The sequence below is a fragment of the Chaetura pelagica genome, unplaced genomic scaffold (assembly GCF_000747805.2).
Source record: "Chaetura pelagica isolate M959 unplaced genomic scaffold, ChaPel_1.0 scaffold176, whole genome shotgun sequence".
NCBI lineage: Eukaryota > Metazoa > Chordata > Aves > Apodiformes > Apodidae > Chaetura > Chaetura pelagica.
In genome coordinates, this window is record NW_009953484.1 from 976,101 (window position 1) to 999,996 (window position 23,896).

At 36.5% G+C, this 23,896-nt stretch overlaps 1 protein-coding gene across 1 annotated transcript in view; it reads right to left on the bottom strand.

The window, feature by feature from the left end:
- The window catches only part of PRSS12 (protease, serine, 12 (neurotrypsin, motopsin)), a 55,836-nt gene that overhangs the window by 18,925 nt on the left and 13,015 nt on the right, over positions 1–23,896 (bottom strand). Inside the window, exons 2-8 of the mRNA XM_009998573.1 lie at positions 14,912–15,050; positions 12,968–13,146; positions 10,437–10,587; positions 5,776–5,954; positions 4,986–5,127; positions 3,824–4,020; positions 645–786 (exon numbers count right to left, since the gene is read on the bottom strand). Of these exons, the coding sequence (XP_009996875.1) occupies positions 645–786; positions 3,824–4,020; positions 4,986–5,127; positions 5,776–5,954; positions 10,437–10,587; positions 12,968–13,146; positions 14,912–15,050 (1,129 nt within the window). The remainder of the gene's footprint in view (positions 1–644; positions 787–3,823; positions 4,021–4,985; positions 5,128–5,775; positions 5,955–10,436; positions 10,588–12,967; positions 13,147–14,911; positions 15,051–23,896) is intronic.

Below are 23,896 nucleotides of genomic sequence, written 5' to 3' on the forward strand. Positions count from 1 at the left end.
AACAAACCAGAGAGTTTACATAGTTCACACAATATGTAATCATCTGTGTTATTCTAGGAGTAAAAATTAGTTTCCCTTATTTTTTTCCAAAATAGAAATTTCAGTCTCACATTTAAATATGTTTAGAAATCTGAAAACTGAAGATGAAAGAAGTAAATGAAGAACAGTAAGCGGCAGAGAGCACAGAGCAGATACACTAAATCAAATTGTCTTCTCAGTTATATTAGCGCAACCAAGTGTTAAAAAAAACTTGTATGTCATATAGATACATAGCACCATATGTGACAAAGAAAATATAGTATTTAGTCAGTAACATAGTAATTTGGCTTATTTAACTTCTTAAAAATATTTAATAACTAGCATTAACTAGCATTTCACTTGCCAGTCAGACTCTGATATGCCTTTGAATATTAAAATTCCTTTTCCTACTTATTCTAGTTAAGAAATTCTCTTTTCTTAAGACATAGTCTACTACTTATAGGAATGGTGTAAGTACACTTTTCTAAAAGAATGCCAAACAGACAAGTTTTAAAAGGCATATATTCATTATCAGACATAAGTTAGTGATATGTAGTTGCAGAAACTTAACATTTTTAGATACAGCAAACAGATAACTTGAGAAACAGCTTAATGAGTTTTCTTACTTGTAGCCAAGCTGTCGACAGACTACAGCTGCATCCTTATCAGACCATCCATCATCACAAATTGTGCCCCACTGGCCGTTGATAAAAATCTCTACACGTCCTTCCTTCTTATTCTCACCATCCATCAGCCTGATGGGAGGACCTGGGAATAAATTACTACTGTCAACTCTCAGTAACAGAAGCAAGAGCTTGTACTTTAATTTTCATCATGTTCAGTATATAGGGTCAACTGATGTTTATGTTCAGCAAGCCTAATACTAGCTGTTAAAGTAGTCATATTTCTCCTGGCTGGCAAAAGGAAGCAGTTTGTACAAATTACAAGACACATATGAAATACTGCTGTATTTTGAACTTCAGAGTTTATCTGGTTGCTTCATTTCACACAAATATGTGACATAGCTCAGAATTTGACCAGAGAACAATTCTCCTAAAGGCAGAAAAAACCTGAGGTATCTTTGATGTGATACCCACATACCTTCTCCTTGCAGAAATTTTATGGGTGAATTTAACTATATATAAATTTATAAATCGCTTCTCAAACCGGTTGCTACTACTCATCTTAACCACTATGTCAGCAAAAACCGGCAGCATTGTGTTGAACTTCAGTTACTACTTGTCATTATGCATTCTGTTTTGTTGTGTACTTTGTGTAATTTTCTACAGCATGTTATTCTAGAATAATGTATGATTATTTTTCTAGCAATTTAAATTAATGTTTTTTTCAGGTATGTTCATGATACAAAATCTCATGTGGATTAGTCAGATTTACTTAATCATGGATCATTCAGTGCTTTGCCTGTATTTATTTTTTAAGCATTAAGAAAAATAAAGATATGATCCTTACATTAAAACTCCTTTATAGCATGCTAGCAGTGCAAGTAACCTTAAAACAGTTTAGTTTTCCTCTAAGGTTTCTTTATAATGTTTAAATGAGAATTGCCTTCTAAATCCCCTAGCATGTCATTGTTTATAATTCTTAATATGCTAATTAGTGTTTCTTTTTAGAATAATTTGAAACAGTGTTCCTCATCCTTCTAGCCTGTTCCTAGTCTCTTCGAACCCTCTAAGGATTAGAAATTATGTAATTATGCTTTTTAATAAAGCAGTATTTTGAGACACTTGCATTTGAAATTTAATTCAGATTAATTTAGGATATGAATAAATTTTATATACCAAACCTTACTCTGGATCAGAGCTAGTTGAATTTGCCCTAATTCATTAATTAAAAAAGATCTGAAAAGAAAATGGAAGTCTGTTTGCTTCAAATGTCATTTAAAGCATAATGTTCATACTGGAGCTTACGCTGTTGGGATAGTTACATGAATTAGCTTCATCAGCTTTCTGTTCAGCTACATTGTTGTGATCTTGCATACAAAAAAATGTCCTAGTTACTGTAGTGTATTCTATCTCACTTTTAGTGTTCCTTAATGTCTGTGTTTCCTCAAGTCATATCATCTTCTATGATTCCTTCTATTTTTCCACTGAATTCATCCTTACAGGGAGAAAACAGGCTTTTGCAAATGCTGGGAAGGAAATAGTAATAATAGAGTCTTTGTCCACTTTCCAATCAAAAATCTTGTAGAAAGTGTCAGATACACTGTCTTCATTTTCTTGTTGAAATTACATGTTATTCTGGAAGAATACTATTTAGGTGAAAATTATATTACCCAGCTAGAGGAGATTAATGATACAGTCTGTTTTATTGTTATCTCATCTTCTTGTGTTTTAGGAAAAAAACCACACATATATTTATGAGCATAAAATGAATGTAACTTTCTGGTAACAGGGGATGTGAGAATATTAACATATGGGTGCGTTTAACTGAGCCAGACCTCCTTCAGCTGAGATTATATTTTATAGGAGTTTGAGCAAAGCAGCACAGATGGTTTGCATCTGTAAAGACAGCAGTCATGATTTGAATTTCTGTTATTTTTGGTCTGAGAAAATTATTTCTACCAAATATGATTTGGCATCATCTACGCATAATGAACTGCACTGCAACATAAAACATTAATTGGGTTTTGAGAGGTCAGAAGGCTATAAAGAAAATATTGTAAAGAGGCAGAGGCTCAAAAGGCACATGTGGAAAGTGCTGATAATGTTGGCTAACAGGTAGCAACGTCATGCAGTAAATCCATGTCTTAGTTTGAAGGATAGACCTTCAGTGTGCATTTTCCAGAGAACTTCAGGCACCCAGGCATACAAATCCATTACATTTCAGTGTCAGCTGTGAATCTAACTCCACTAGTTATAATTCTAATTTAAAATCTACTAAAATATACTAGGATAAACAAAATAATATTGGCAACAATTTTAAAAAGACTACGTACTGACAAGCTACAAAGTTTGTATGAAACAAATTTCAAAAATTAAACTTTTTCAGCATTGTTCTCCTGTAATTTTTACTGTGCATATCTCATAGCCAGAATTCTTGTTTAATTGTCTGCACTTGGATTTTGGAATCTTTGGAATTCATTGGTATTTTTCTCGTATTTCTTTTCTTACCTGTCTTTTTATTATTATTTTTTTTAATACCAGTTTGCAGTCTTTTTGACATTGGACCAGGCTTTTTTATATGTGTTTGTAGTATCATTCTGTCCTGGTCAGCAGGTAGGGTTCATTCAGCCAGGCACAATATAAATGATAGGCAATAGGAATACAGAAGTAATTTCATGTTTCGCAACCTGCCTTCTTGCTTATGTCTGAACTTCTCTCTTACTCCATATGTATGGGTTGGTTTTTTTTATTGTCTGAATGGAAGACCTTAGGAGGACATATTATTGATTTCTATTCCTCAGTGCTCAGGTATGTCTCCAGCTTTTGCTAGTGTGAGACAGTTACTTAGAACTAGGAGAGTGCTGAGTGAAATGCAGTACACCATTAGGATGCACTGCATAGATCTAAAATCTAGTTAAGACTGAAAGAACAGGACCTCTGGAATCTGACTTTGTTACCTTAAAATTTTGTGTTGATCTTAAGTGTTCTGCCTGTTTATGTTCCTATAAACAAAGCTTGATTACTTCCTATGATCTTCAGGACAAAAGTGAGTTTCCTGTTCCTTCTTTGCAATGCATCTGCCAAGTGCTAAGATCTTGAACATCATGAAATACAGTATACTGTGCTCACATCTGCACCCACTGCAGTACTCATGCTGGGACTTTATCAAAGAGATGCCTTACCAAGTGAGAGTTTATGGCTGTCATTATCTGGATGGCAAATGACTCTGACATCCTCCTGATGGTTGCAGTCATGCTTTCCCCACTCTCTCCTTGAGCACTGCAGAAGGTTTGTCTCCTTCCCTGAGCAGCTGACATCATCCAACCAGATGGGCCCAGAGCTTACTTCTGAGAAGCTCTCAGGTGCACTTTTTCCATACCTTCATAAAGCATACATAATGTTTTGGTCCACAGTGAACAGGGGACATGTGATACTTAAGTACTAGAAAGAAAGGAAATTATTTCTGAAGAAATAAAGGTTTCACAAGTAGTGACAATAAACTGTTAAGCATGACAGAGTGAGTTCAGTTAGCAGTAAATTCAAGGAGAGCACTATATGCTGCTTCTTTGGTAATGTTTGTTTAAGGAATTAATGTTTCAGTAATAAAAACTTGAGAATGTAATACCTTTGATTAAGGCCTGCCTTCAGCCCAAAATATGACCGTCTCACTGACTTTGAGACTTAAAGCATGCTCTTAGTATAATATATACATTTAAATGTCACAGTCTGGGAGAAAAATGAGACCAAAAAAATGCTTTTTTTCTTGTAAGCTGTTATAATCTGAAGGCAAGACAACATTCATCTAGTGAGAGTGTATCTTTTTAGTCACAGTCAGTAGAAAAGTAGTGAAGAATGAATGCATGAAACTCTAATAGGATTTTTTCTAAACTATGCTTTTCAACACCTAACAGTGTTCCAGGGCCAGACTATGGGTTTTTCTGAGCTAGATCCAGTCTTACACCTTGAAAATGTCTTTGATTTTAATGACTTTAAAAAAGCAAATATTTTTAATAATCCAGCTTTCATAGGCAAAACAGAATTTAACAAATTACTTTTTTGCTGTAGTGTATGCATTGATCTCAGCCAAAAAAGTATTGGAAAGAACTCAATGAAGAAAGACTGCTGAATCACAACCTCATCTGAAGGTTTTTCTTCTACTTAAACTGAAGCCATAAATAACTGAGACTGAGGAAAGCAGGCTGTAATGGATTTTAATTTGGTTGTTTCTATGAAGCAGTCAGCTAATATTTAAAAACCAAACTCTTCAGTAATGTAGGGTTCACATAAATGTTTATCATCATTGTCAAATCAGAAAGTCAGATATCTAATATAAAGTAATCTTACTTAAATCCCAGCTGCCGGCAAACCACCTGTGTATTCAGCTCTGTCCACCCATCATCGCAGACTGTGCCCCACTGCCCAGTATAATAGACCTCCAGGCGTCCCTCATGACTCCCTTTCCCACTTGTTAGTCTTAATGCACCATCTGTGTCATTCAGAAGTAAGGAGAAACAAAAACAAGAATCAGTTTTTCTTAGGTCCAATTACTGTTCTAAAACAAAATCGGTAATATTGCATTTACTGCATCTGATCAGAGTATTAGACTACTAAAGCTAGTGCTGATTCCAAGATGTCATTTAATGAGATGAAAGAAATGCCATAATGCACCCAGTCAGCTGTGAAGTGTTGCGTAATGCAGTCGCTGAAGTGCAAGAGAAATAGCGCAATATATTGATCCCCCAAGACCTTATTATGTGCCAAGTCCACAGGAGTGGGTTCTGATTATGCAATTTCACTGTATATAGACCTTATATTTTTCTTTGTGTAATCTAGTATTTCCCATTGTTTTTACGCTGAAATGCTTTCTGCCATTGATAGATGTGATACACAGCTAAGTCATGCCTCATGCAGTACGTGGCAGTTAGCATGTTACTGAGGAACTCTGTGTTGAATAATGACATTTTCTGTACCTGTAACATTTCCATATCCAACAGCTGGTTCACTTTGATACTGCCAGAATACTTTATTACGGTGGAGTTTCATGCATCTGCAAACTTTAAAAATACTTTTTTCCAGAGCTATGAACTCTGCATTTGTCACTGTTTTTCTGTTTGATAATTGGTAATTGAAGTACCTGTGAGAGCTGTACAGGAAACACCAGCATCTTCTCTGTGGCCACAGTTGTGTTCTCGCCAGGAGCCTTTTGGACACTGTTCTATCGATAGCTCATTTCCCGTGCACTGCACTTCATCCAGCAGCACAGGGCCTGAGCCTTCTCCAAAGTGAGCCTGGCTCCATGCCTTGGCAACACCCCTGTGGAAATATAACAAACACCCAGTGAGGAACAAGCAAGCTGAAGAGTCTGGGACTTGGTGGGAAGAGCTAAAATGTATCCAGCTTCTAAAACATCAGATGGGACTGCTGGAATAGCAGCTACACTGGTAACTGACAGTGCAGCCCATATCATGTCACATAATGTGATGTGGTTCCACAGTCCCCTTCAGTCTCAGCTGAGGCAGTGGAGCAACTTAAACATACTGTTTCCAAACTTCCATGGTTTGAACATACTTAGAATATCAATTTATATTGTTTTGAATCTATGAGATTTTCCTTTTCTGTCCCATTTGATTTTTAAGCTTAACTTTCCTAGAAGAGATTATAGATTTACAACTCGGGTATAAGGATTCTAATTTTAATTTCTATTTCATGTTTATATGTAGTAAAAATAATCCTATCTATTTCTACAGTGAGTTTCCTCTGTTGTCCTCAAAGCACATTAATCAAATCCGAAATACCCAGATGACACAGATAGAAGTGATTGGTCCCCATTTAGTCATGTAAAAACCATGGCAAAAAGATCTTAAATGACTTGGCAATGTCATACCACCAATCAGTGGTAGAAATCAGAATAGAATGTGGGCCAATGACTAGCCTTCTGTGTGTCATACTCTTTATGTCAGCATAGAGGATTTTAAGCACAAAATGGTTTTTTCTACTCAACAGCTTCTTTGTTCATATACCCTGTTAAATTTTATAGGAGTATTCTCAATATCTGTCTTCTTTTTCAATTTGTAAGATTGAAATGTCTATCTAATTTTTTATATTAGATGTCCATTTAATTTTTAGATTTTTAGTGTATTACCTATCTAAAGGATGAGTTTGAATTAGTTAACATACAGTCTGGGTGTGGGGCTCTATACTAATTAGTAATTGACTTTAAAGACAGTTTTCCATTACTAGCCATATATTGTCGTGTAACACCTAACAGGAATGGGGTGTTCAGGTTATACTGTAAATATGACAGGTCTTGACTATTTTCTTTCAGAATGTAATAGTTCAAGCTCTTAACTGGGTGTTGCAACTGTGTGTCAGAATAGTACATTGCTGTGACTTTTTTTTTTTTTATGTAAGCCACAGCAGTTAATGTTTTAAGGCACTGACTCATTAATCCATGTGTGGATTTAGATAGATGTTGATTTAATTTCTAGTGTCTTGTATAAATATATAACAGTCTCTGTTCTCCCCTTTTTAAAAGGAAAACAATACTAAATAAACAATTAGTAACCATAAAAATTCTTTATAAACAGTAAAGGGGTATGGGAAAAATAACAACAGTAAGAGGCTCATAAAACAAAATTAACATCAGGAAAAAGTTCTGTAGAAGGAAAGAATTTGAAAATTTGTGGTAGGCGCTGTGTGGATGATAGTGCTTAGTAAATAAGAGTACACACAAAAAAGGTAAACTAAATTATCTATGTTTTACATTTTCATTTTGTTTAAAATCAATGTGTTTTAAATATGTTCAAGATAATATGATTCATTAATCATGAAAATGCACTGTTAATTTTCAGACTGGTTCTTCGATTATGATACTTTCTTCAAGTGGTGGAGAACATGGAAAATACCAAAAAGCCAGTCTCAGCTACTTAGTGAGGAGAAGAATTATAGTCTGCAATTGTTTCAAAGAAGTAGGTAAGCAAACGAAAAACTTCCTCAAAAACTCATCAAGCAGCATTTTAGCAAAACACATAGCTTCAGTCTGAAGTTGTACCTAATTTTTGAAAGAGATTTTTAGTTAGACATTACTTTAAAATTATTTTCCCAATTCCTATTAAAATACAGATATCATGCTCTATGTTTTTTCCTTTAGCAATGCCAATAAGAATTTTCATAGATGGAAAATTTTATTTTTCGCTGAGCTTTGCAAATATTTCCTGATTGCCCTCACTATTCTTTAATTTAGTTATTTAGGTAATAATGTTTTTTTAAACATAACATTAATTTACTGAATAGTTATGTGTTGCCGTCCTGGTAATGGGAAAAAGAGCCAAGTTATATGTCATAAAGAGCTGCTTTTCAAACTGGTTGAATGAAATTGTGAAAGACTATGTAATAAGCTAAGAGAACATAATCCATAGGATACACTAAGGATAATACTTATTTCAAAATTAGTCATCCTATTTATATTTAAGCATCTAAACAAATAAAAATGTCTTGGTTTTCCAAGGTCTCTTTCTGATGTATCAAGATAGGCTGTGTGAGATCTCAGTACTTCTGGCTATTTTTGTATAATTGAATAAATATGGACTGAAGAGCCTATTTTCAGGATACCTGTTGTTATTCATATTACCCTAAATACATTACAGGCTTATTACAAAAAGTCTGGTTTACTGGTATTTTTTAACATGATTGTATTTTGCAATATTTTTATCTATTAGATAAATTATTTCAATTGATGTTTTTTGAGTAGTATTTGCATCTCTGTAAACTTTACACAAAAAGAAAATTCTGTACATAGCTTCCAGTTACTGTATTTTTTTAATTCTGATGCTGGTACAAATATATAGATAATTTTAGGGGAAAAAAAATCCTTACTCATTAAGCTGGCTGAAATCACAGAGAGAATGCTTCACTATTCTGAATGTTGAAAATAAATAATCTAGTAAGATTCTCTGGAGTTCAAATAAAGCAGAGATTACGCATCTCATTACTGTAACAAAGGCAATTTCTATAAAGAAAAAAGTATTATGAAACCAAATAATAAAATAAATTATCGTTATTGTTCACATATGAATGGTAGATTAATATTCTGAAGTTTTATAGGAGTGATAGAGAAAAGTTGAAAGTGTGGGGGAAGCTACTTACTGAGATGCTTTACTTTCACAATTTGTGGCACATTTCCACATTAACAGAATGCAAATTTAGATTATTTTTATTACTCTGTAACTGCTCTATTGTCAATGTAGGTAAAATTTCACAGAAATGAGCACATTTGTCAAGACTTCTTGATTACTTAAGAAATTCTGCAAATCTCTAGACATGCTTCAGAAAGTTTTAGCACCATATTAATACAATTTATTTACTCAGAAAAAACAAATCAAATTAGAAGCATCTGAGAACTGCAGTTGCTGAACATTAAATATAAGTAATCAAATGTTTAAGTGTAACCAGTAAGGAGACAGGTTAGGAACATGACATTTGTCATTAGTATACAGAAATGTAAAGCATAGCTTAGTAACATTCCCAAACTTATTAATAGTGGCCCAGCAAAAAAAGCAGAAGCCTGTAAGAAGATTAAAGACTATTCTATTAGTTATTCCCAATTGAAAATATACAGAAATATAGAAAAAAGAGCATAAAATAAACTGAGGAAAAGCAAAAATCTGATGTCAGAGGAATATGTTGATTCCCACATGGCTGAGTGGGAGATCTAGAAGTTTTTAAAGTACTGCGCAGTTTTCATCATGTTGAGCTAATTTGGATGGCACCAGTAGTCCAAGGCCTCAGTTTCATGTTACAAAACAAGTACACTCTGAGGGCCATCCATTAATGCCACAAAGTTTTCTACCTTCCATGCCACTTCTTTTAATTCATCATAATCCCAGTAGCATGGAACGGGTGAGTTCTGTTTCAGTCTCCTCTGCACTGACCTGCTTAGTTCTCATCCAGTCTGTCTCAAACATAATCCGCTTCTCAGGTTTACATCCTAGTATCTTTGCATCTTGCGTTTAGTGCTTTTCCTCTTCAATCCATCTGGCCTTTCATCCCAATTGTACCCATGTCCTTTCTTTCTGATCCAGCACTTTCTCCTCTTTGCCTCTTATTTCTGCAGCATCTTTCCTCAAATACTGAATACTTCTCTTCTATGTGGTATCAAAATCCCCCACCAGCCATTAAGAAGAAGAGCAGGAAAATCCTACTCTGCTGCTGTCACTATATTGTGGACCATACTTAGTTCAGACAGAGTCCTGGAAGAGCTTAACTGTCAAAACTTCCAACAGCTCTCTGCTCAGTATATTCAAACTGACAATCTTCAGAGACTTGTGACTTAAAGAAATCTTGTGAGAGCACAGGCATGCCCCAAAACATATCCTTTCTGACAAAATAGTGCTCTTACTCCAAAGCAAGGAGGCTGTTAGGCTCCTCAGTAAAACAGATGTAAGGATTTCAACAGCCAGAGCTTCCTTTACTTCACCTATGTTTTTTGATTGAAACTTTACTGAAACTGTAGTGATTTTTCACTAAAAAGTCAGTATTTATTCTGAGACACATCCTTTGTCTGTCCTGCGACAAAATCACCCTTATGACATGACACTTAAAACTGGATTGTATTAATCAAAGTTGCAGGAAATTTAAAGTAATGGTGCTGTACCTGACCCTTCTAGAAATCAATATAGTTTCTGCTTCAGAGTAATAGTGTGATTTTATAGGAGCATCTTTTTACAAGTCCAAGCTGTGTATCTGACTAACTCTTCTGATTTGTTGCTAGAGTAGAAAGTATGTAGAAAAACAAACCCAAGGCCAAGCTGCCGACAGACAACTTCTGCATCTGCATCATCCCACTGGTCATCACAGACAGTCCCCCACTGGCCAGCATGATAGACTTCTACTCTTCCTTCATGAGCGTTGTTTCCACCAGCCAGCCGGATTGGAGTAAAGACAGGGGCTGTGACCAAACACAGAGTACAGGAAAAGGTAATTTCTTTCTGATAGTAAAGAAAAAAGAAGATGGCTTAATGGTTTCTGTGACATTGCTCAAGAACCACACTTTACTTGTTCTCATTAGATGGAAAACCTGAAGTTAAACTTAGCAATAAGTACCCCTAAGCTCTGCTCTAAGTAGCTGAAAAATACACAGGCAAATGACCATGCTGATCTTGAGTTATTGAAGTGTCAAAGCGTTTACAGATACTTAGGTCTGTAAGGCCAAATACTGCAGTCATTCAGTAGAACTGCATTTCTAGTAAAAGCAGAATTGGCTCTATATAGGCTTGATTTCAGAGGGTAAGATATGAAATAAGAGGCAAAAAATCTTTCATTGCCACAGAAGTAGAAATTAATCCTTCTGTTTTATCATTACCTTGGTAATACCAATCAGACCAATGAAATCTCATTGACTCTGAAGTCTTACTTTTAACTATGCAACTATTGGTCTCTTCCTGTTCTTGAGAGACAGTTTGAGAGTTTTTGTCATTTCAGATCATTAGCCCTTTTCTGGTCCAGCGAGAAATTGTCTTGAAAGCTTCACTTCTGCATTAAACTATAATAATGGAAACAGCTTAAAAACTAATAAAAAAAGTAATTGCTCTAGTGTTTAAAAGGTTATTTTAAAGTTTCACCATATCTAACATCTGCATGATTTAAAATGTGATTAATTTTTGTGTAAGCCTCCCAACCAATTAGTGCTACTATTTCATCTGTTTCTTGGCTTAAAAGAAGAAAACTAAGGACATTTCTCCAATTTCGTCTTGCTATTTCACTGGAATGAAATCTGAGTTTTTCTAATTATTTAAAAAGGCTAGTTGCAGTAGAACCTGCAAAACTTGAAAGTTTCATCTAGTCTGCTGAAACTCAGAATTAGTTTAATTAATTGAATATATCCTGAAGTCTAAATTACTGAAAAACTTCCTTTCAGCATTATTGAAACAGAAAACAGTCCTTTAATACATTTATCTAAGCAACACTTGTGCCCTGTTGTAGGATGAGGGGCAATGGATTCAGACTCAAGCACAGGAAGTTCCACCTCAACATGAGGAAGAACTTCTTTACTATGAGGGTTACAGAGCACTGGAACAGGCTCCCCAGAGAGATGGTGGAGTCTCCCTCTCTGGAAACTTTCAAGAGCTGTCTGGATGTCTTTCTGAGTGATCTGCCCTAGTTTTGGTCCTGCTGTGGCAGGAGGTTTGGATTCAGTGATCTTCGGAGATCCCTTCCAACCCCTAATATTCTGCGATTCTGTGAACACAAAGTTTCCTGGTGAAAATATCTATAAACAGAAGGAAAACTTTTTATTCTAAAAGTATAATTTGCAGATTTATATTTTCCTGTTTCTTTAGGCAAAAGTATTTCTCCTGCTTTGGCCCTTCAACTTGTCTCCTAGCTTAGAAAGATTCTCCCTTCCCTCTACACTCTTGTTTTTTAAATGAAGACCAAAATAATGTTTTTAAAGTAATTTATCAACATATTATTCACGAATGGTGGAGCTTTATGACAAAAACCCATTTAGAATGTAAATAGGAGAGGAAAGGCAGCACAGAGCTGGCTTCAGCCATAAATGTTTTGGTTACCACTGAAGAGATTACTATTGCCAGTTCCTCAGCACTGCCAGCCTAGCCTTCCTCAAGGTCAGCAATATCATAAATCTGAAGGCATAACTGCCCATTTAGTTGCCATTTATTATGCTCATTAAAATAATCTGAAATATCTTTAAAACATTAATAATACCTTTTTTCCTAGCAATAGCATTTTGACTTGTGTGAGTGGTATGTTAAGGTAGCAATCTTCAGCTAGGAAGTCGGACCTGTTTTAAATATACATGAAAGCTTTGCAGATCACTGTGCAGTGTTATCTATGCTCACACTAAGAAATGTCACCCCAACATTTCTGTACCAAAGCAGAAGGCATAACCTGTTTATGATATTGCTGCTCCTCCCTATTGTTCAAGAAAAGATAACAAGTCATGTAGCTTATGTAGCTACTAAACCTCTGAGTAAATAAATGAATAAATAGATTTCTTTTTTCAAGTTTTTTAAAAATGTGGGGAGAAACAATCCTAGCTGGAGATTCTTCTTCACCCTTTCTTACAACCTACATCTCAAAGCAACAATTTGCTTGTTGATTATGCAAAAGAAAAAGGTGGTTCAGCTAATTGCAACTTGCGTGGCATAGAGTGGTTTGAAATAGTGATGCAATGATTAAATCTGTTCAATTTCCTGTTTCAAGAAGTCTTAATATTTTTTTCTAATTTAATAATGAATACTTATTACTGCTTTTATTTAAATAAGGTAAGGAGTTAACCAAACCATGTAATTTTTTTTTCTTTTTACCCAGGGAAGAGCTACATGTGACAGCAGCTGCCATTTTTTGAGGACACGTTCCATCCTGCCAGATGTCTTTTTCACACAACAGTATATTTTCTTCATCACCACGACAACGCACTTCACTCCAGTAAACAGGAATAAGGCCCAGTCCAGAAAATGGTATGTATTTAGCTGTACCTTTTTCACTGTAAGAAGAGTAATCAGGATAGGATATTAGAGTGGGAGGAGGGGAAGTGGAGTATTTTGTCCTATGTAAATCTTGGAGTAGAAAAGAAAGGGCTTTCTTCAGCAGTGTAAATTCATCACATTTTCATACAGTTCAACATTGTCTTCTGCACAAAGAAAAGTAACAGATGTGACCCAGTTCTCACCATTTTGTTATGGGATATTTTAGTACAATGGCCTGAGTTGCTGCAGGGTCAGCTACATTGCTGTTTTCCCAGTACTTATCTACAAAAATCAATAGAGAGGCCACAGTCTATAGGTGAATCCACAGTACTATCCCACTGCAGTCATACTTCCAGTAGAAGTAATGCTAAAGGGCCTTTCACCCTTATCCTCTCCTTTACTCTGTTAATACATCCAAGTGCTTTGCCCATACACATCATATAATACAGTTGTGACCATGGGGAAGTGAAACCACCCGATCCCCTGTTTAGATCCAGACTGTGTCTATTGTTTTCTATTACATGTTTTCAGATATATATATACACCAAGTCTGCAGTGACAAATATTGAGCCATTTTTTCTTCCCTATAATGCTCAACAAAATTAAATTAAAAACAAAGCCCAAATATTGTAAAGTCAAAGGGACAGCTAGGTGGAGCACCTGAAAAGCACCAGTTATACCTAGTGAGTTCACCTTCTGGTATATAGATCCCAATTTCTGCTGAACACTCATGATAACAATAACTTTAAACTACTGTTTGCATGGGGCTTTTTGGCATGGATTCAGATTGAAGCCATTTGAGTTGGAAAGATGAAACCATTCACCTGCATCACTGAACTCCTTTTGGTAATAGCTGTCTTGTTCAACTGAAATGTTTAGCATAAGGAAGGCAAAAAGAACTTACATGAAAAAGAAGAAAGGAAACATTGCAGACGGATGAAGTCATAAGCAAAATCACAGCCTCCAGATGGCTGAATTTTTATCTCATCTAATCCTCATATTTTTATAAATTGGCATTATGTGTCCAGAATAGTATGAAACATTATAAAACAGCTTAGATTTAGTTCTGGCTAGCAGTCTTAAAAAGTAGAATAATCATTAGGAATCTCACAGTGCAAGTATGCTATAAAAGCCCCTTACTCCTTGTAGCAAAGAATATTGCTACTTTGATATGTGACTGAAAGAAATGTTAAAAAGGCAATAAAGCCAGCCATACCTTGTGGCTTACTGAGAATGTGCAAACCAAATGGAGTGCTCAGGGAGGGTATTCAAGTAATTTGGTTGTCTAACTTGAGCAGCATTTCTTTTTTTGGAAGCTGAAATTAATTTTATTTTTAAAACTCCCTTTTGGGATGGGCATTTTCTTCCTTACCTTAGTTTCATCTTACTATTGCAATTGCAGTATCACTAGAGGCATTATCTGGAGTTGAATGACCAAATTATGTTAAAGAGACCTGTTGAGCAACTCCTTTCTGAGAGCAGTGTCAAGTGGTGATCAATGAGAACAATGCAGAGACTTTCAACCTGTCCAGTATTACTATCTCTGTAAAATGTTTCCATGCAAATATAAATCTGCAAAACTTGTCTAGTTTTTGGGTCTTTACAATGCAATTAAAGGAAGTGAGAGATTCTGGGAAGAGGAACTTGAGCATTCAACAACTTTCAAAAAAAACCAACAATCATCAAACACAAAAAGCCTTCGGGATTTGCAAAATATATTGTCCTTTGTACTGAAACATCATTAAAATAAGTTACCTGATTTTTACTCAGACTGAAACTTACCCAAGTGCAAGCTGTCGACATACAACTGTTGCATCGTTATTGTCCCAGTGGCTCCCACAGATTGTTCCCCAGATTCCATTCAAATACACCTCCACTCTACCTTCAAATTCATTCTTGCCACCCTGGAGTCTCACTGACCCTAGATAAAAATAAATTAAAAAAATAAAGCCTTACCATTCTCAATTAATGTAACCCATACAAAAGACTCCAAACCTGATTTCCTCTCTATAGAGAGAGTTCCAGTTTCATCTTTGTGCTCTTTGGGTGAGCTGCTACTAAGAAGCTCTCTGTCATATCCAACACTCTTATACAGAGAGAGACAGAAGGAGATAACCTTTTTTTTCACATGAGGAGAATACTTTGCTTCTTTTACTAAAATTAGATCACATTTCTGATCTTTCTGATGTTACAACTTAAAGATCTAACAACAAAAAAAAGTACAGTCTACACATAATTGTGTACATGTGGTACCCAAATGAGCAAATCCTATGTATAGAAAATGCTACACTTTTATCTGCCACATAGTTCAATCCAACTTAAAAGAATCAGAAAGCAACAACAGGGATTGCATAGTTTTTTGCTCTGATCCTTGTAACATTATGGATGTTATGGATGTTATGGATGTTAGCAGTTTATTTTTGCCAAAGAATGCATTTGTTCATATTTTGCTCATATGTCTTCCCAGACAGAAAAAATACTGGATGTAGTTCTATTAATTCATGAGAGATCTTTTCCAAATTCTCAGACAAAACAGGCTAAAAACATGTGGAATAGTGTCAAAGAAGTGGAAAAAATTTACTTCTTGAGAGCTACAGAACACAGGAATCCAAGAAAATTAATAGATTTTGTGTTTTTATATTAAAATACTTTTACTTGACTGTCAGATACATCTGCTGTTAAGATCCGCTCATGGCTTGGATGTGCACATGCTTCACTAGATTAAAAACTGGTTAGACGGCCGGGTCCAAAGACTTGTATTCAATGGAGTTAAAACCAGTTGGTGGCCGGTCACAAGCGGTGTTCCTCAGGGCTCAGTGCTGGGGCCGCTTCTGTTTAACATTTTTATTGATGACTTGGCTGAGGGGATAGAGTGCATCCTCAGTAGTTTGCAGATGACACTAAGCTGGGTGGAAGCGTCATCTGCTTGAGGGCAGGGAGGCTTTGCAGAGGGATCTAGATAGGCTTGACTGTTAGGCCAAGGCCAATGTCACGAGTGAGTTTCAATAAGGCCAAATGTTGGGTCCTGCACTTTGGCCACAACGACCTGCAGCAGTGGTAGAGGCTTGGGAAGGAGAAGCTGGAGAGCTGCCCAGCAAAGAGGGACCTGGGGATACTGATTGACAGCTGGCTGAACATGAGCCAGCAGTGTGCCCAGGTGGCCAAAGCCAACACCATCCTGGCCTACACCAGAAGTAGTGTGACCAGCAGGACCAGGGAGGTGATCCTGCTTCTCTACTCAGCCTTTTTGAGGCTGTATCTCAAGTATGGTGTGCAGTTTTGGGCACCACAGTATAAGAAGGACATTGAGGTCCTGGAGAGAGTGCAGAGAAAGGCAACTAGGCTGATCAGGGAGGGCTCTTGAGAACCAGCCTTATGAGGAGAGGCTGAGGGAGCTGGGGCTGTTCATCCTGGAGGAGACTGAGGAGAGACTTCATTGCCCTTTACAACTACCTGAGAGGAGGTTGCAGTGAGGCAGGTGTTGGCCTCTTCTCCCTAGTGACCAGCAACAGGACAAGAGGAAATGGGTTCAAGCTGTACCCGGGGAGGTTCAGGCTGGATATTAGAAATTTTTTTTCACTGAAAGAGTGATGAGGCATTGGAACAGGCTGCCCAGGGAGGTGGTGGTGGCACCATCCCTGGAGATGTTAAAAAAAGAGGTAGAGATGGTGTTTCATAAGATGGTTTAGTTGTTAGGGGTTGTAGAGTGGATGGTTGGACTTGATGATCTTTAAAGGTCTTTTCCAACCTTGACGATTTGCACAATTCAATGATTCTATGATAGCCAAGAGCCACTGGTAAAGATGGGAAAAAGCTGGCCATAGGTATAACTCTGCAGAAGCAGAACAGTCATAACAAAGCAGTAATTCAAAGAGGAAGAACATATTTCTCTTAAATTATCAAACATAGCCTAATTATATGCATTACTCTTGCCTGAAATCTCCATCCATCTGCCTCTGTTCTATGATCAACTTGAAATCACCATCATCCACTTTGCAGGATCTTTAGCATTGGGGGGAAACAGTCAAGTGTTTGTGCCTGCATTTCATTGTATATGTCTTCATGTATGTGTAAATAATAATGAAGTAGATCCACTTTTTCTTCTTAGCTTTCACTCAGGTTGTGTCCTGGTTTTAATATAGTTCAGTATAGTTTATAAAACCACAAAGCTTAACGACTGCCAAATAACTCGAGGAATTAATTAACCTCAAACATGGTTTTGTGTTCCTTTTTGTCTCCTATTTAATTTCGCAGCAGTAGCTTACTGTGCAGTAATTTACAAACAAAATTGATTCTTCTCATGTTACAGAGTGAGCTATCATTCTGAATAAAGGATTATTAATGGGTTAATTATAACAAGACTGTAGACATGTTGCACATTGTTTATCTGTCTTTATATTTTTTCTGTTTGTATTTTTCTGTCACATAAAGACAGTCTGGAATTTTGTTTATTTCTGCTCTTCACCAGACTTTTGTATAGACTATTACTTTCACTTGAAACATCAACTGCAGTCATAGCAAAGTGATTCCTGACATACCAGAAAGCAATTTTGAACGTTATATCCAAAAATAAGTTTATTTTTGTACATGATTGCTTACAGTCCTGCATGATGCTTACTGAAATCAATACAGTGCTTCCTGAGTACACATTACACAATATTTTATTAAAATATTTCAATAAGGAAATACTTGAAGAATAAAACTCTCTTCTGAAGTCTCCATGACAGAATTTGGCTTGCTTTTCTTTCCGTATTTACAGAATTCCCAGTGACAACAGTGGAAGAATTTATTAGCATACACAGAACAAAAGCACAAGAGAGAACTTTTGTACATTAGAAACTCCTTTCCCAACAACTAAAAATTAAAGAAATCTAAAATCCTTTGCATCTCTAGTAGAAGCCTCTGGAGAGAAATTTGAAAAGCACATAGTTCTCACTGTGGACACATACCACTAAACAAAGAAAACAGCCTTTCCCTCACCACCCACTCCCCTAAAGAATCCTGGGTAGCATCTAGTCCCTGTTGAAGTAGGAAAGCACACCACTGGTATCAGTTGGTAAGAAAGGGAGAATGACTGGAAGGGACAGTGCCTTTTTTCCATGTGCCTTTGGTAAAAGACATGAAAACAATAAATGAGGGATTTAAAAAAAAAATCATCTAATATCTCAACTAAAAGTATTTAATTTTGTCTTTTCCAGTAGATCTACAGCTGCGTACAGAAACACCAATGACTTATGAAGGGTAGCAGCATTCATATAGACCTTTGTTCATTTCACAAGACAATACAATAAAGAACCAGCTTTATCTTATAGAAGACACACAAGATGATTGTTAAAGGTAATTTTGTAACAAATTGAAAATATTACTGTTTTTCACCTGATGCATTAATCTAGAAAGAAATAAAAAGAAAACCTATGTTTACATGTGACTAATATTAAACCTTTGATTATGCCTGCTGTTTAATAGAGCTAACTGAGTATATGGTATAATAATTCGAACATGCTTGTTGCAATGAGTCACTACTATCCTCATAGGACAGCGTTGATATTTACAGCTGTGATTAACCTAAACCATCCATGGCAAAATACAAAATACAATACAACATTCTCTACTCAAGCAAAACAATAAGTAAAACAAATTTTTAAAGGAAAAGTCAGAATTGAAAACCCTCTGAAAGGCTGATAAATCTAACATATTTTTCTAAGTCCATTATAGCTTATAGCTCAGTCTTTCAGCTCTGTATCCAACAAGGGTAAAATGATAGTCTTTTTAGTTTCATAGGTGCTTTGAAGTATGTATCAATCTGTATCATATGACAAGTCATAATTATTTAGCAAACAAATAAAAGTGCAAACTAATGAGAAAATTATTGCTCTGTTGTTTACTCAAAATGTTATGGTGTTCAGATCCCTATAGTTATTTTACTGGATCAGGAGATACATTAGTAACAGTAACATGGATACCTCATAAAATATAACAGAGCTTTAAAAAATAAGACTTCCATGTCACTATATTTTTTTCTTTCCAGTGGCTAAAACTCTTAAATTGATCAGTAGGAATTGCAACCAACAGTATCCATCATGTATCTTTATGCTGTATTACTAAGTATCTAATTATTACTCGTGACTCAACATTTGCAAGATAATAAGTGCTTCCATTGTTAAAATAACCAGGAAACACTCACTTCATAGGCAGCAAGAAAGCTAGCATTATTAAAAGCATACTGGCTAATTCTTAGTTTCACTGATTAAGTCTTCTACTGTTACATTGTAACACCTCAAGCCCATACTCCACCTCAACATGTTTGCCCAAGGGGCTTCCTTCTGTGCTTGCCTTAAGGCACAAGAAGCTCTGGAGAAGAGCATCTGAATTACATCTTAGAAAACAGATCCAGCTTAAGCATATGCATTGGAGGCTGTAGGTTTCTGGAGTCATAGATGTGGTAGCATCTCCATTTTTTAAGCTATGAGTTTTCAGCTCTTTCAGTCACTGAATAAAACTAAACGTGTTTGGAGTAGAGCTAATCTACTCTGGGTTTTATGCAGCGCTCTGAAGAAACTCATGTTCTCTCCCCTCTCCCTATCTCGACATCAAGTCAATATGGTGTCAAGACTCAGCTTAAAGTGCTTGTGAAACCTTCATTACCTCGACAGCAGGGATCCTGACCATGGCTCTCAGTGTCCTCCTTAGCACTGGTGAGGAAAAAGGATGAGAGGTGAACTGACCCCACGAGTTAGAAATAAGGCCACAGAAGCACAAAGCAGGTCTACTAGGCAGCTACAGGATACATACTGTCCTCTTCTGATGGACTTAGTTCAGCCCTATATTGGAAGAATACAAATCCAGTGTCTTGACATAAACTCAGAAAATATGTATTCTAATTATGTTCTAGCTGAGGTGTACTGATGGTTAATGCATGTTGTTTACATACAGTCTGGTAATTATAGTTGCCCTAGTATCTGCCCAAGTCAGAATCTTTGCAATCTGCTATCACTGTTTAAAAGAGATTAAGTTATACTTGCAAATGTGAGGAAGTAAGGGTATCCAGTGGGTGCTGCTGAGACTTGCTCTGCAACACCTGCTGTATGGGCTCAAGATGAGACACACAGGAAGAGGGAGAGGAAAACCTCTCAGCCAACTTTTAATTAACTCCAAAAAGCAGAAGAGCTTCAAAGAAATTGTGCTGTTGTGCTTGGCCTCTTTTCCTATACCATTTTCACATCCAGAGATGCTGGGTAGCTTCAAATCCTATTTTATTTTCTACATTTCACTGAAAACAAGCATTGTAACTGTGTATGACTGAATTGCAAATAGAATGGGAATCACTTCTACTTCTGCTGTATGTATAAGTGCAGTAGTTATGAGGTTTATGGTGTTGGCTAAAGGTGTACCAGCAGTTTCTTCGCAAACACTTGTGTCCAAAGCTCTGTAATTTGGCTGTAAATGTAGAATTGGAAAAGAGGCACCAGAAGTAGAAGTTGCCTGCACCTTTCACCTTGCTGCTGGGTGCTCTGAAATTGCAGGTTTAAAGCAGAGCAAAACAAGTATTTTGAATTTTGGAAATCTGTATAAACAACAAGTGTTTTTATTTCTGCTTTCATTTCCAAAGTGTTGAAGCATGGGGTACTGCCACAGAAAGATCCTGCACTGATAATTCATCTCTGTTGCAGTGGACTCAATTAGGTAAGTCCAAATTGACATTATATGTGTGGGTCTTCCATTTTGATACAAGCTGTATATCCATGTAACTATATTATAACTTGCAGCACTTCAGAACCCTAGTGGAGGATTCATGATACATGTAAAAAAGTCTATCCCAGTTTCAGAATGAAACTAATTCGTTGGTTCGCATGAAGTACTTGTAAAAAGCTACCTGTAGTATAGGTCTAAATTTAACACCAGTTCAAATCAATTGAAACTTTTCTTCTCTCCCAGGATCAGACCTGGTTTAAATGAAAGACATTAGTCCTGTTGACATCAGCAAAACTGTGGATGACACTCACTGCAATCAATAAATGCTGTTGTCTATCACTTTCCTGAGCACTGCTCCTTAGTCTTAAAATTATAGTAATTTTCTCCCATTATTGTGATACTGAAAAAAGGTGCATCCATCAGAGCTACTTTAAGAACTATATTGAGAATTTTGGTAGAGAGCAGTATTGCATACTCAAGGATTTTTATATTAGAAGTTTCATAAATACTGTATGTATTGAGTGTGTAATGTGCTGAATTGGTTCTTCTGCAGCACTGAGAGTCATTATGTCAAAGATCGGTGGTTTAAGGCTCTGAAAAATAAACTGAAGTGCTAGGAATATAACAGGCTCCAAGGGACTGCAGTTGTCTTATGTGGTACAGAGCTGCAGAAAATGAGGGGTCTGATGCTATGCAGCTCTAATAGGAATAGGTCCCAAAGAACTGCTTCTCAGAAGTAAAATAGACATTTGTACTTAATTTTGCTTAATTTTTTTTCTTTAACTCTATGCTGTTAAAAAAACCTAAACAAACAAACTCAAAAGAACTTTCAACTGCCTGAACTGTAGTATAATAGGTAGGAAAATAATCTAGTGTTTAGACTATAAGCCTGAGGCTTGATTCTTCTCTCACAAAAAATTAGTGAAGTATTATTTGATTTGCATTAGTAGAAATATCCTGTGATAGAAGGAGTGTAAATTGATAGGCTCTACAGTCTGGCCATTCTGGAAATGTGTATTTTATTTCCAGTTCTTACACTGATTGGTAGTGTGACCTCTGGCAAAGACACTTATCCTCTCTTGTATTGTTTCCCCTTTGTGAAATAATGAAAAATAGTTACACACTTTATTCAAAGAGCTTTAAATTAGTTATTTCAGGTGCCTAACAACTGAGTATAGGCTTCTGTAGAACATGTACTAAAGCAACAGATTCAGTGATTTTATCTCTGAATAGTCTGTCCTTTAGCTATAAGCTGCATCATAACATTGCCTTACTTGCATTTATTTGCTTCTTGCAGGAAAGTAACATACATCAGGACAAATGTTATAATAATGTTTCTTTCTAGTCAAGTGGCTTGATTTATTTCCATGTCCCACCTTAAGGCATCTCACACACTCTCTAATTCTTTTATATCACATCCACAAAGGCTTTTGCCCTGTTGATGTCGCTGAGAGTTTACCAGAGTCCAATAGAAGCAGACAATCTTTCCATTAGAAAGCATTGGCTATTGTTCAGTAGCTATGTCCTCCCTTTTAACAGGGGCTAACCTGGATTTCCTTTTTCTGGAGAAAAAAAAAAAAAAGGCATTCTGAAAAGACTGAAGAAACACAGCTAAACCCAAGACATGTGATATTTTTGGCATTGTTTTACTTAAATCACATTTGTGCTGAACTTACAGGGGATTCTGGAATTTACTTTAATCAGGGCAAAATTGGGTTCTTAGCAATAAAATGCCACAGTCTTCTTCACTGTAGCATTCTTGAGCAAGTCCTCACAAAGTATTTTGGGAACCAGACTGAAGAATTCTGGAAAAAGCTATAAATATGATGGACTAAATCAAAGGAGCAACTGTGAGACCCTTCTCCAAACTGAGACCAGTTAAAGGGCATGAAGTCTTCTGGATTTATTTAAATCTGTGTCTAGTTATCTGTTTTCTCTGCTGTGGCATCAGTCGCCTGGTATTCTTTCCAGGGAAACATCTGTAATGCATAACATCATTCTATCTTCTTGACTTGGAACACAGCTTTAGAAGCTGTGGGGTTTTTTTAATGCATAAATTAACAATGTGAACCTTGGTGCCTCCATATGCTCTTCACGTGATATTTTATACCAATATGTATAATCATCACATTGTTCACATTCGCATTTTTTTTTCACACATAGTAAATGAATAATGAATGAAGCAAAATCAACTTCCACAAGAACAAAAGTATTAATAATAACATGAATTATTTGCTTCCTTGCTGACCTTGTGATATTACAAAATACATAAAGAAAGGACAACAAAGAAGGGAATTTTTAGTTTTGTTGCAACAATTATGGTTGGTCATTTTTAGTAAAGGTATAGCTAGGAAATAATTCTTATTTAGCTAGGAGGTATTGCCAGTGTGATGCAGGAGGAAATGTGAAGTCATTCAAAACCAGACTGTACATAAATATAGTTAACCTAGTGGAGCGGTGCCAACACTGATGAAATGTAAAACTGGTCAACTGCTCAAGGGCTGAACGCTGAAATTGCTGTTCAGTCCTTACGCACTGAGAACTTCCACAGAAGTCTTTGAGAGCTTGGCCAGGAGTGTGTGAGGGGGAAGCAGAAGTCTCTTGGCTGGGTTCACAGATGTGCTCAAGCACCAGTGCTAACTTGCAAACCCATTTATCCCAATATTGGGGGGGGAGGGAGAAGGGGGAGTGGAAAGAAAGAGACACTATGAACTGTTCCCGTTTAGAGCAAGGCATCCTTTTGCTTTTCCTGCTGCCACTCAACTTCTGTAGAGCAAGTGCTTCTCAGAGAAGTGCTCCCGATTACAGAAAGGGGAAAGCGAGTCGTGGCTAACTGAGCCTACTGCATACTTACGGCACAGCTTCTTAACGCAATTTACCTACTATTAAAATAGCGTCGGAATAAAACCAGACAGTCTTTCCGATTCATCAGCTGATACGAAAGTTTAAACTCTCCTTTAGCTGTCACTTCTACAAAAGCTGTCCGTCCCCGTTCCCTAAGCCCTACAGCGACGGTGAACGGGGTACGGGACGGAGCGAACGCCGCCGTCCGGCTTAGGCTCTCGGTCCCGCCGA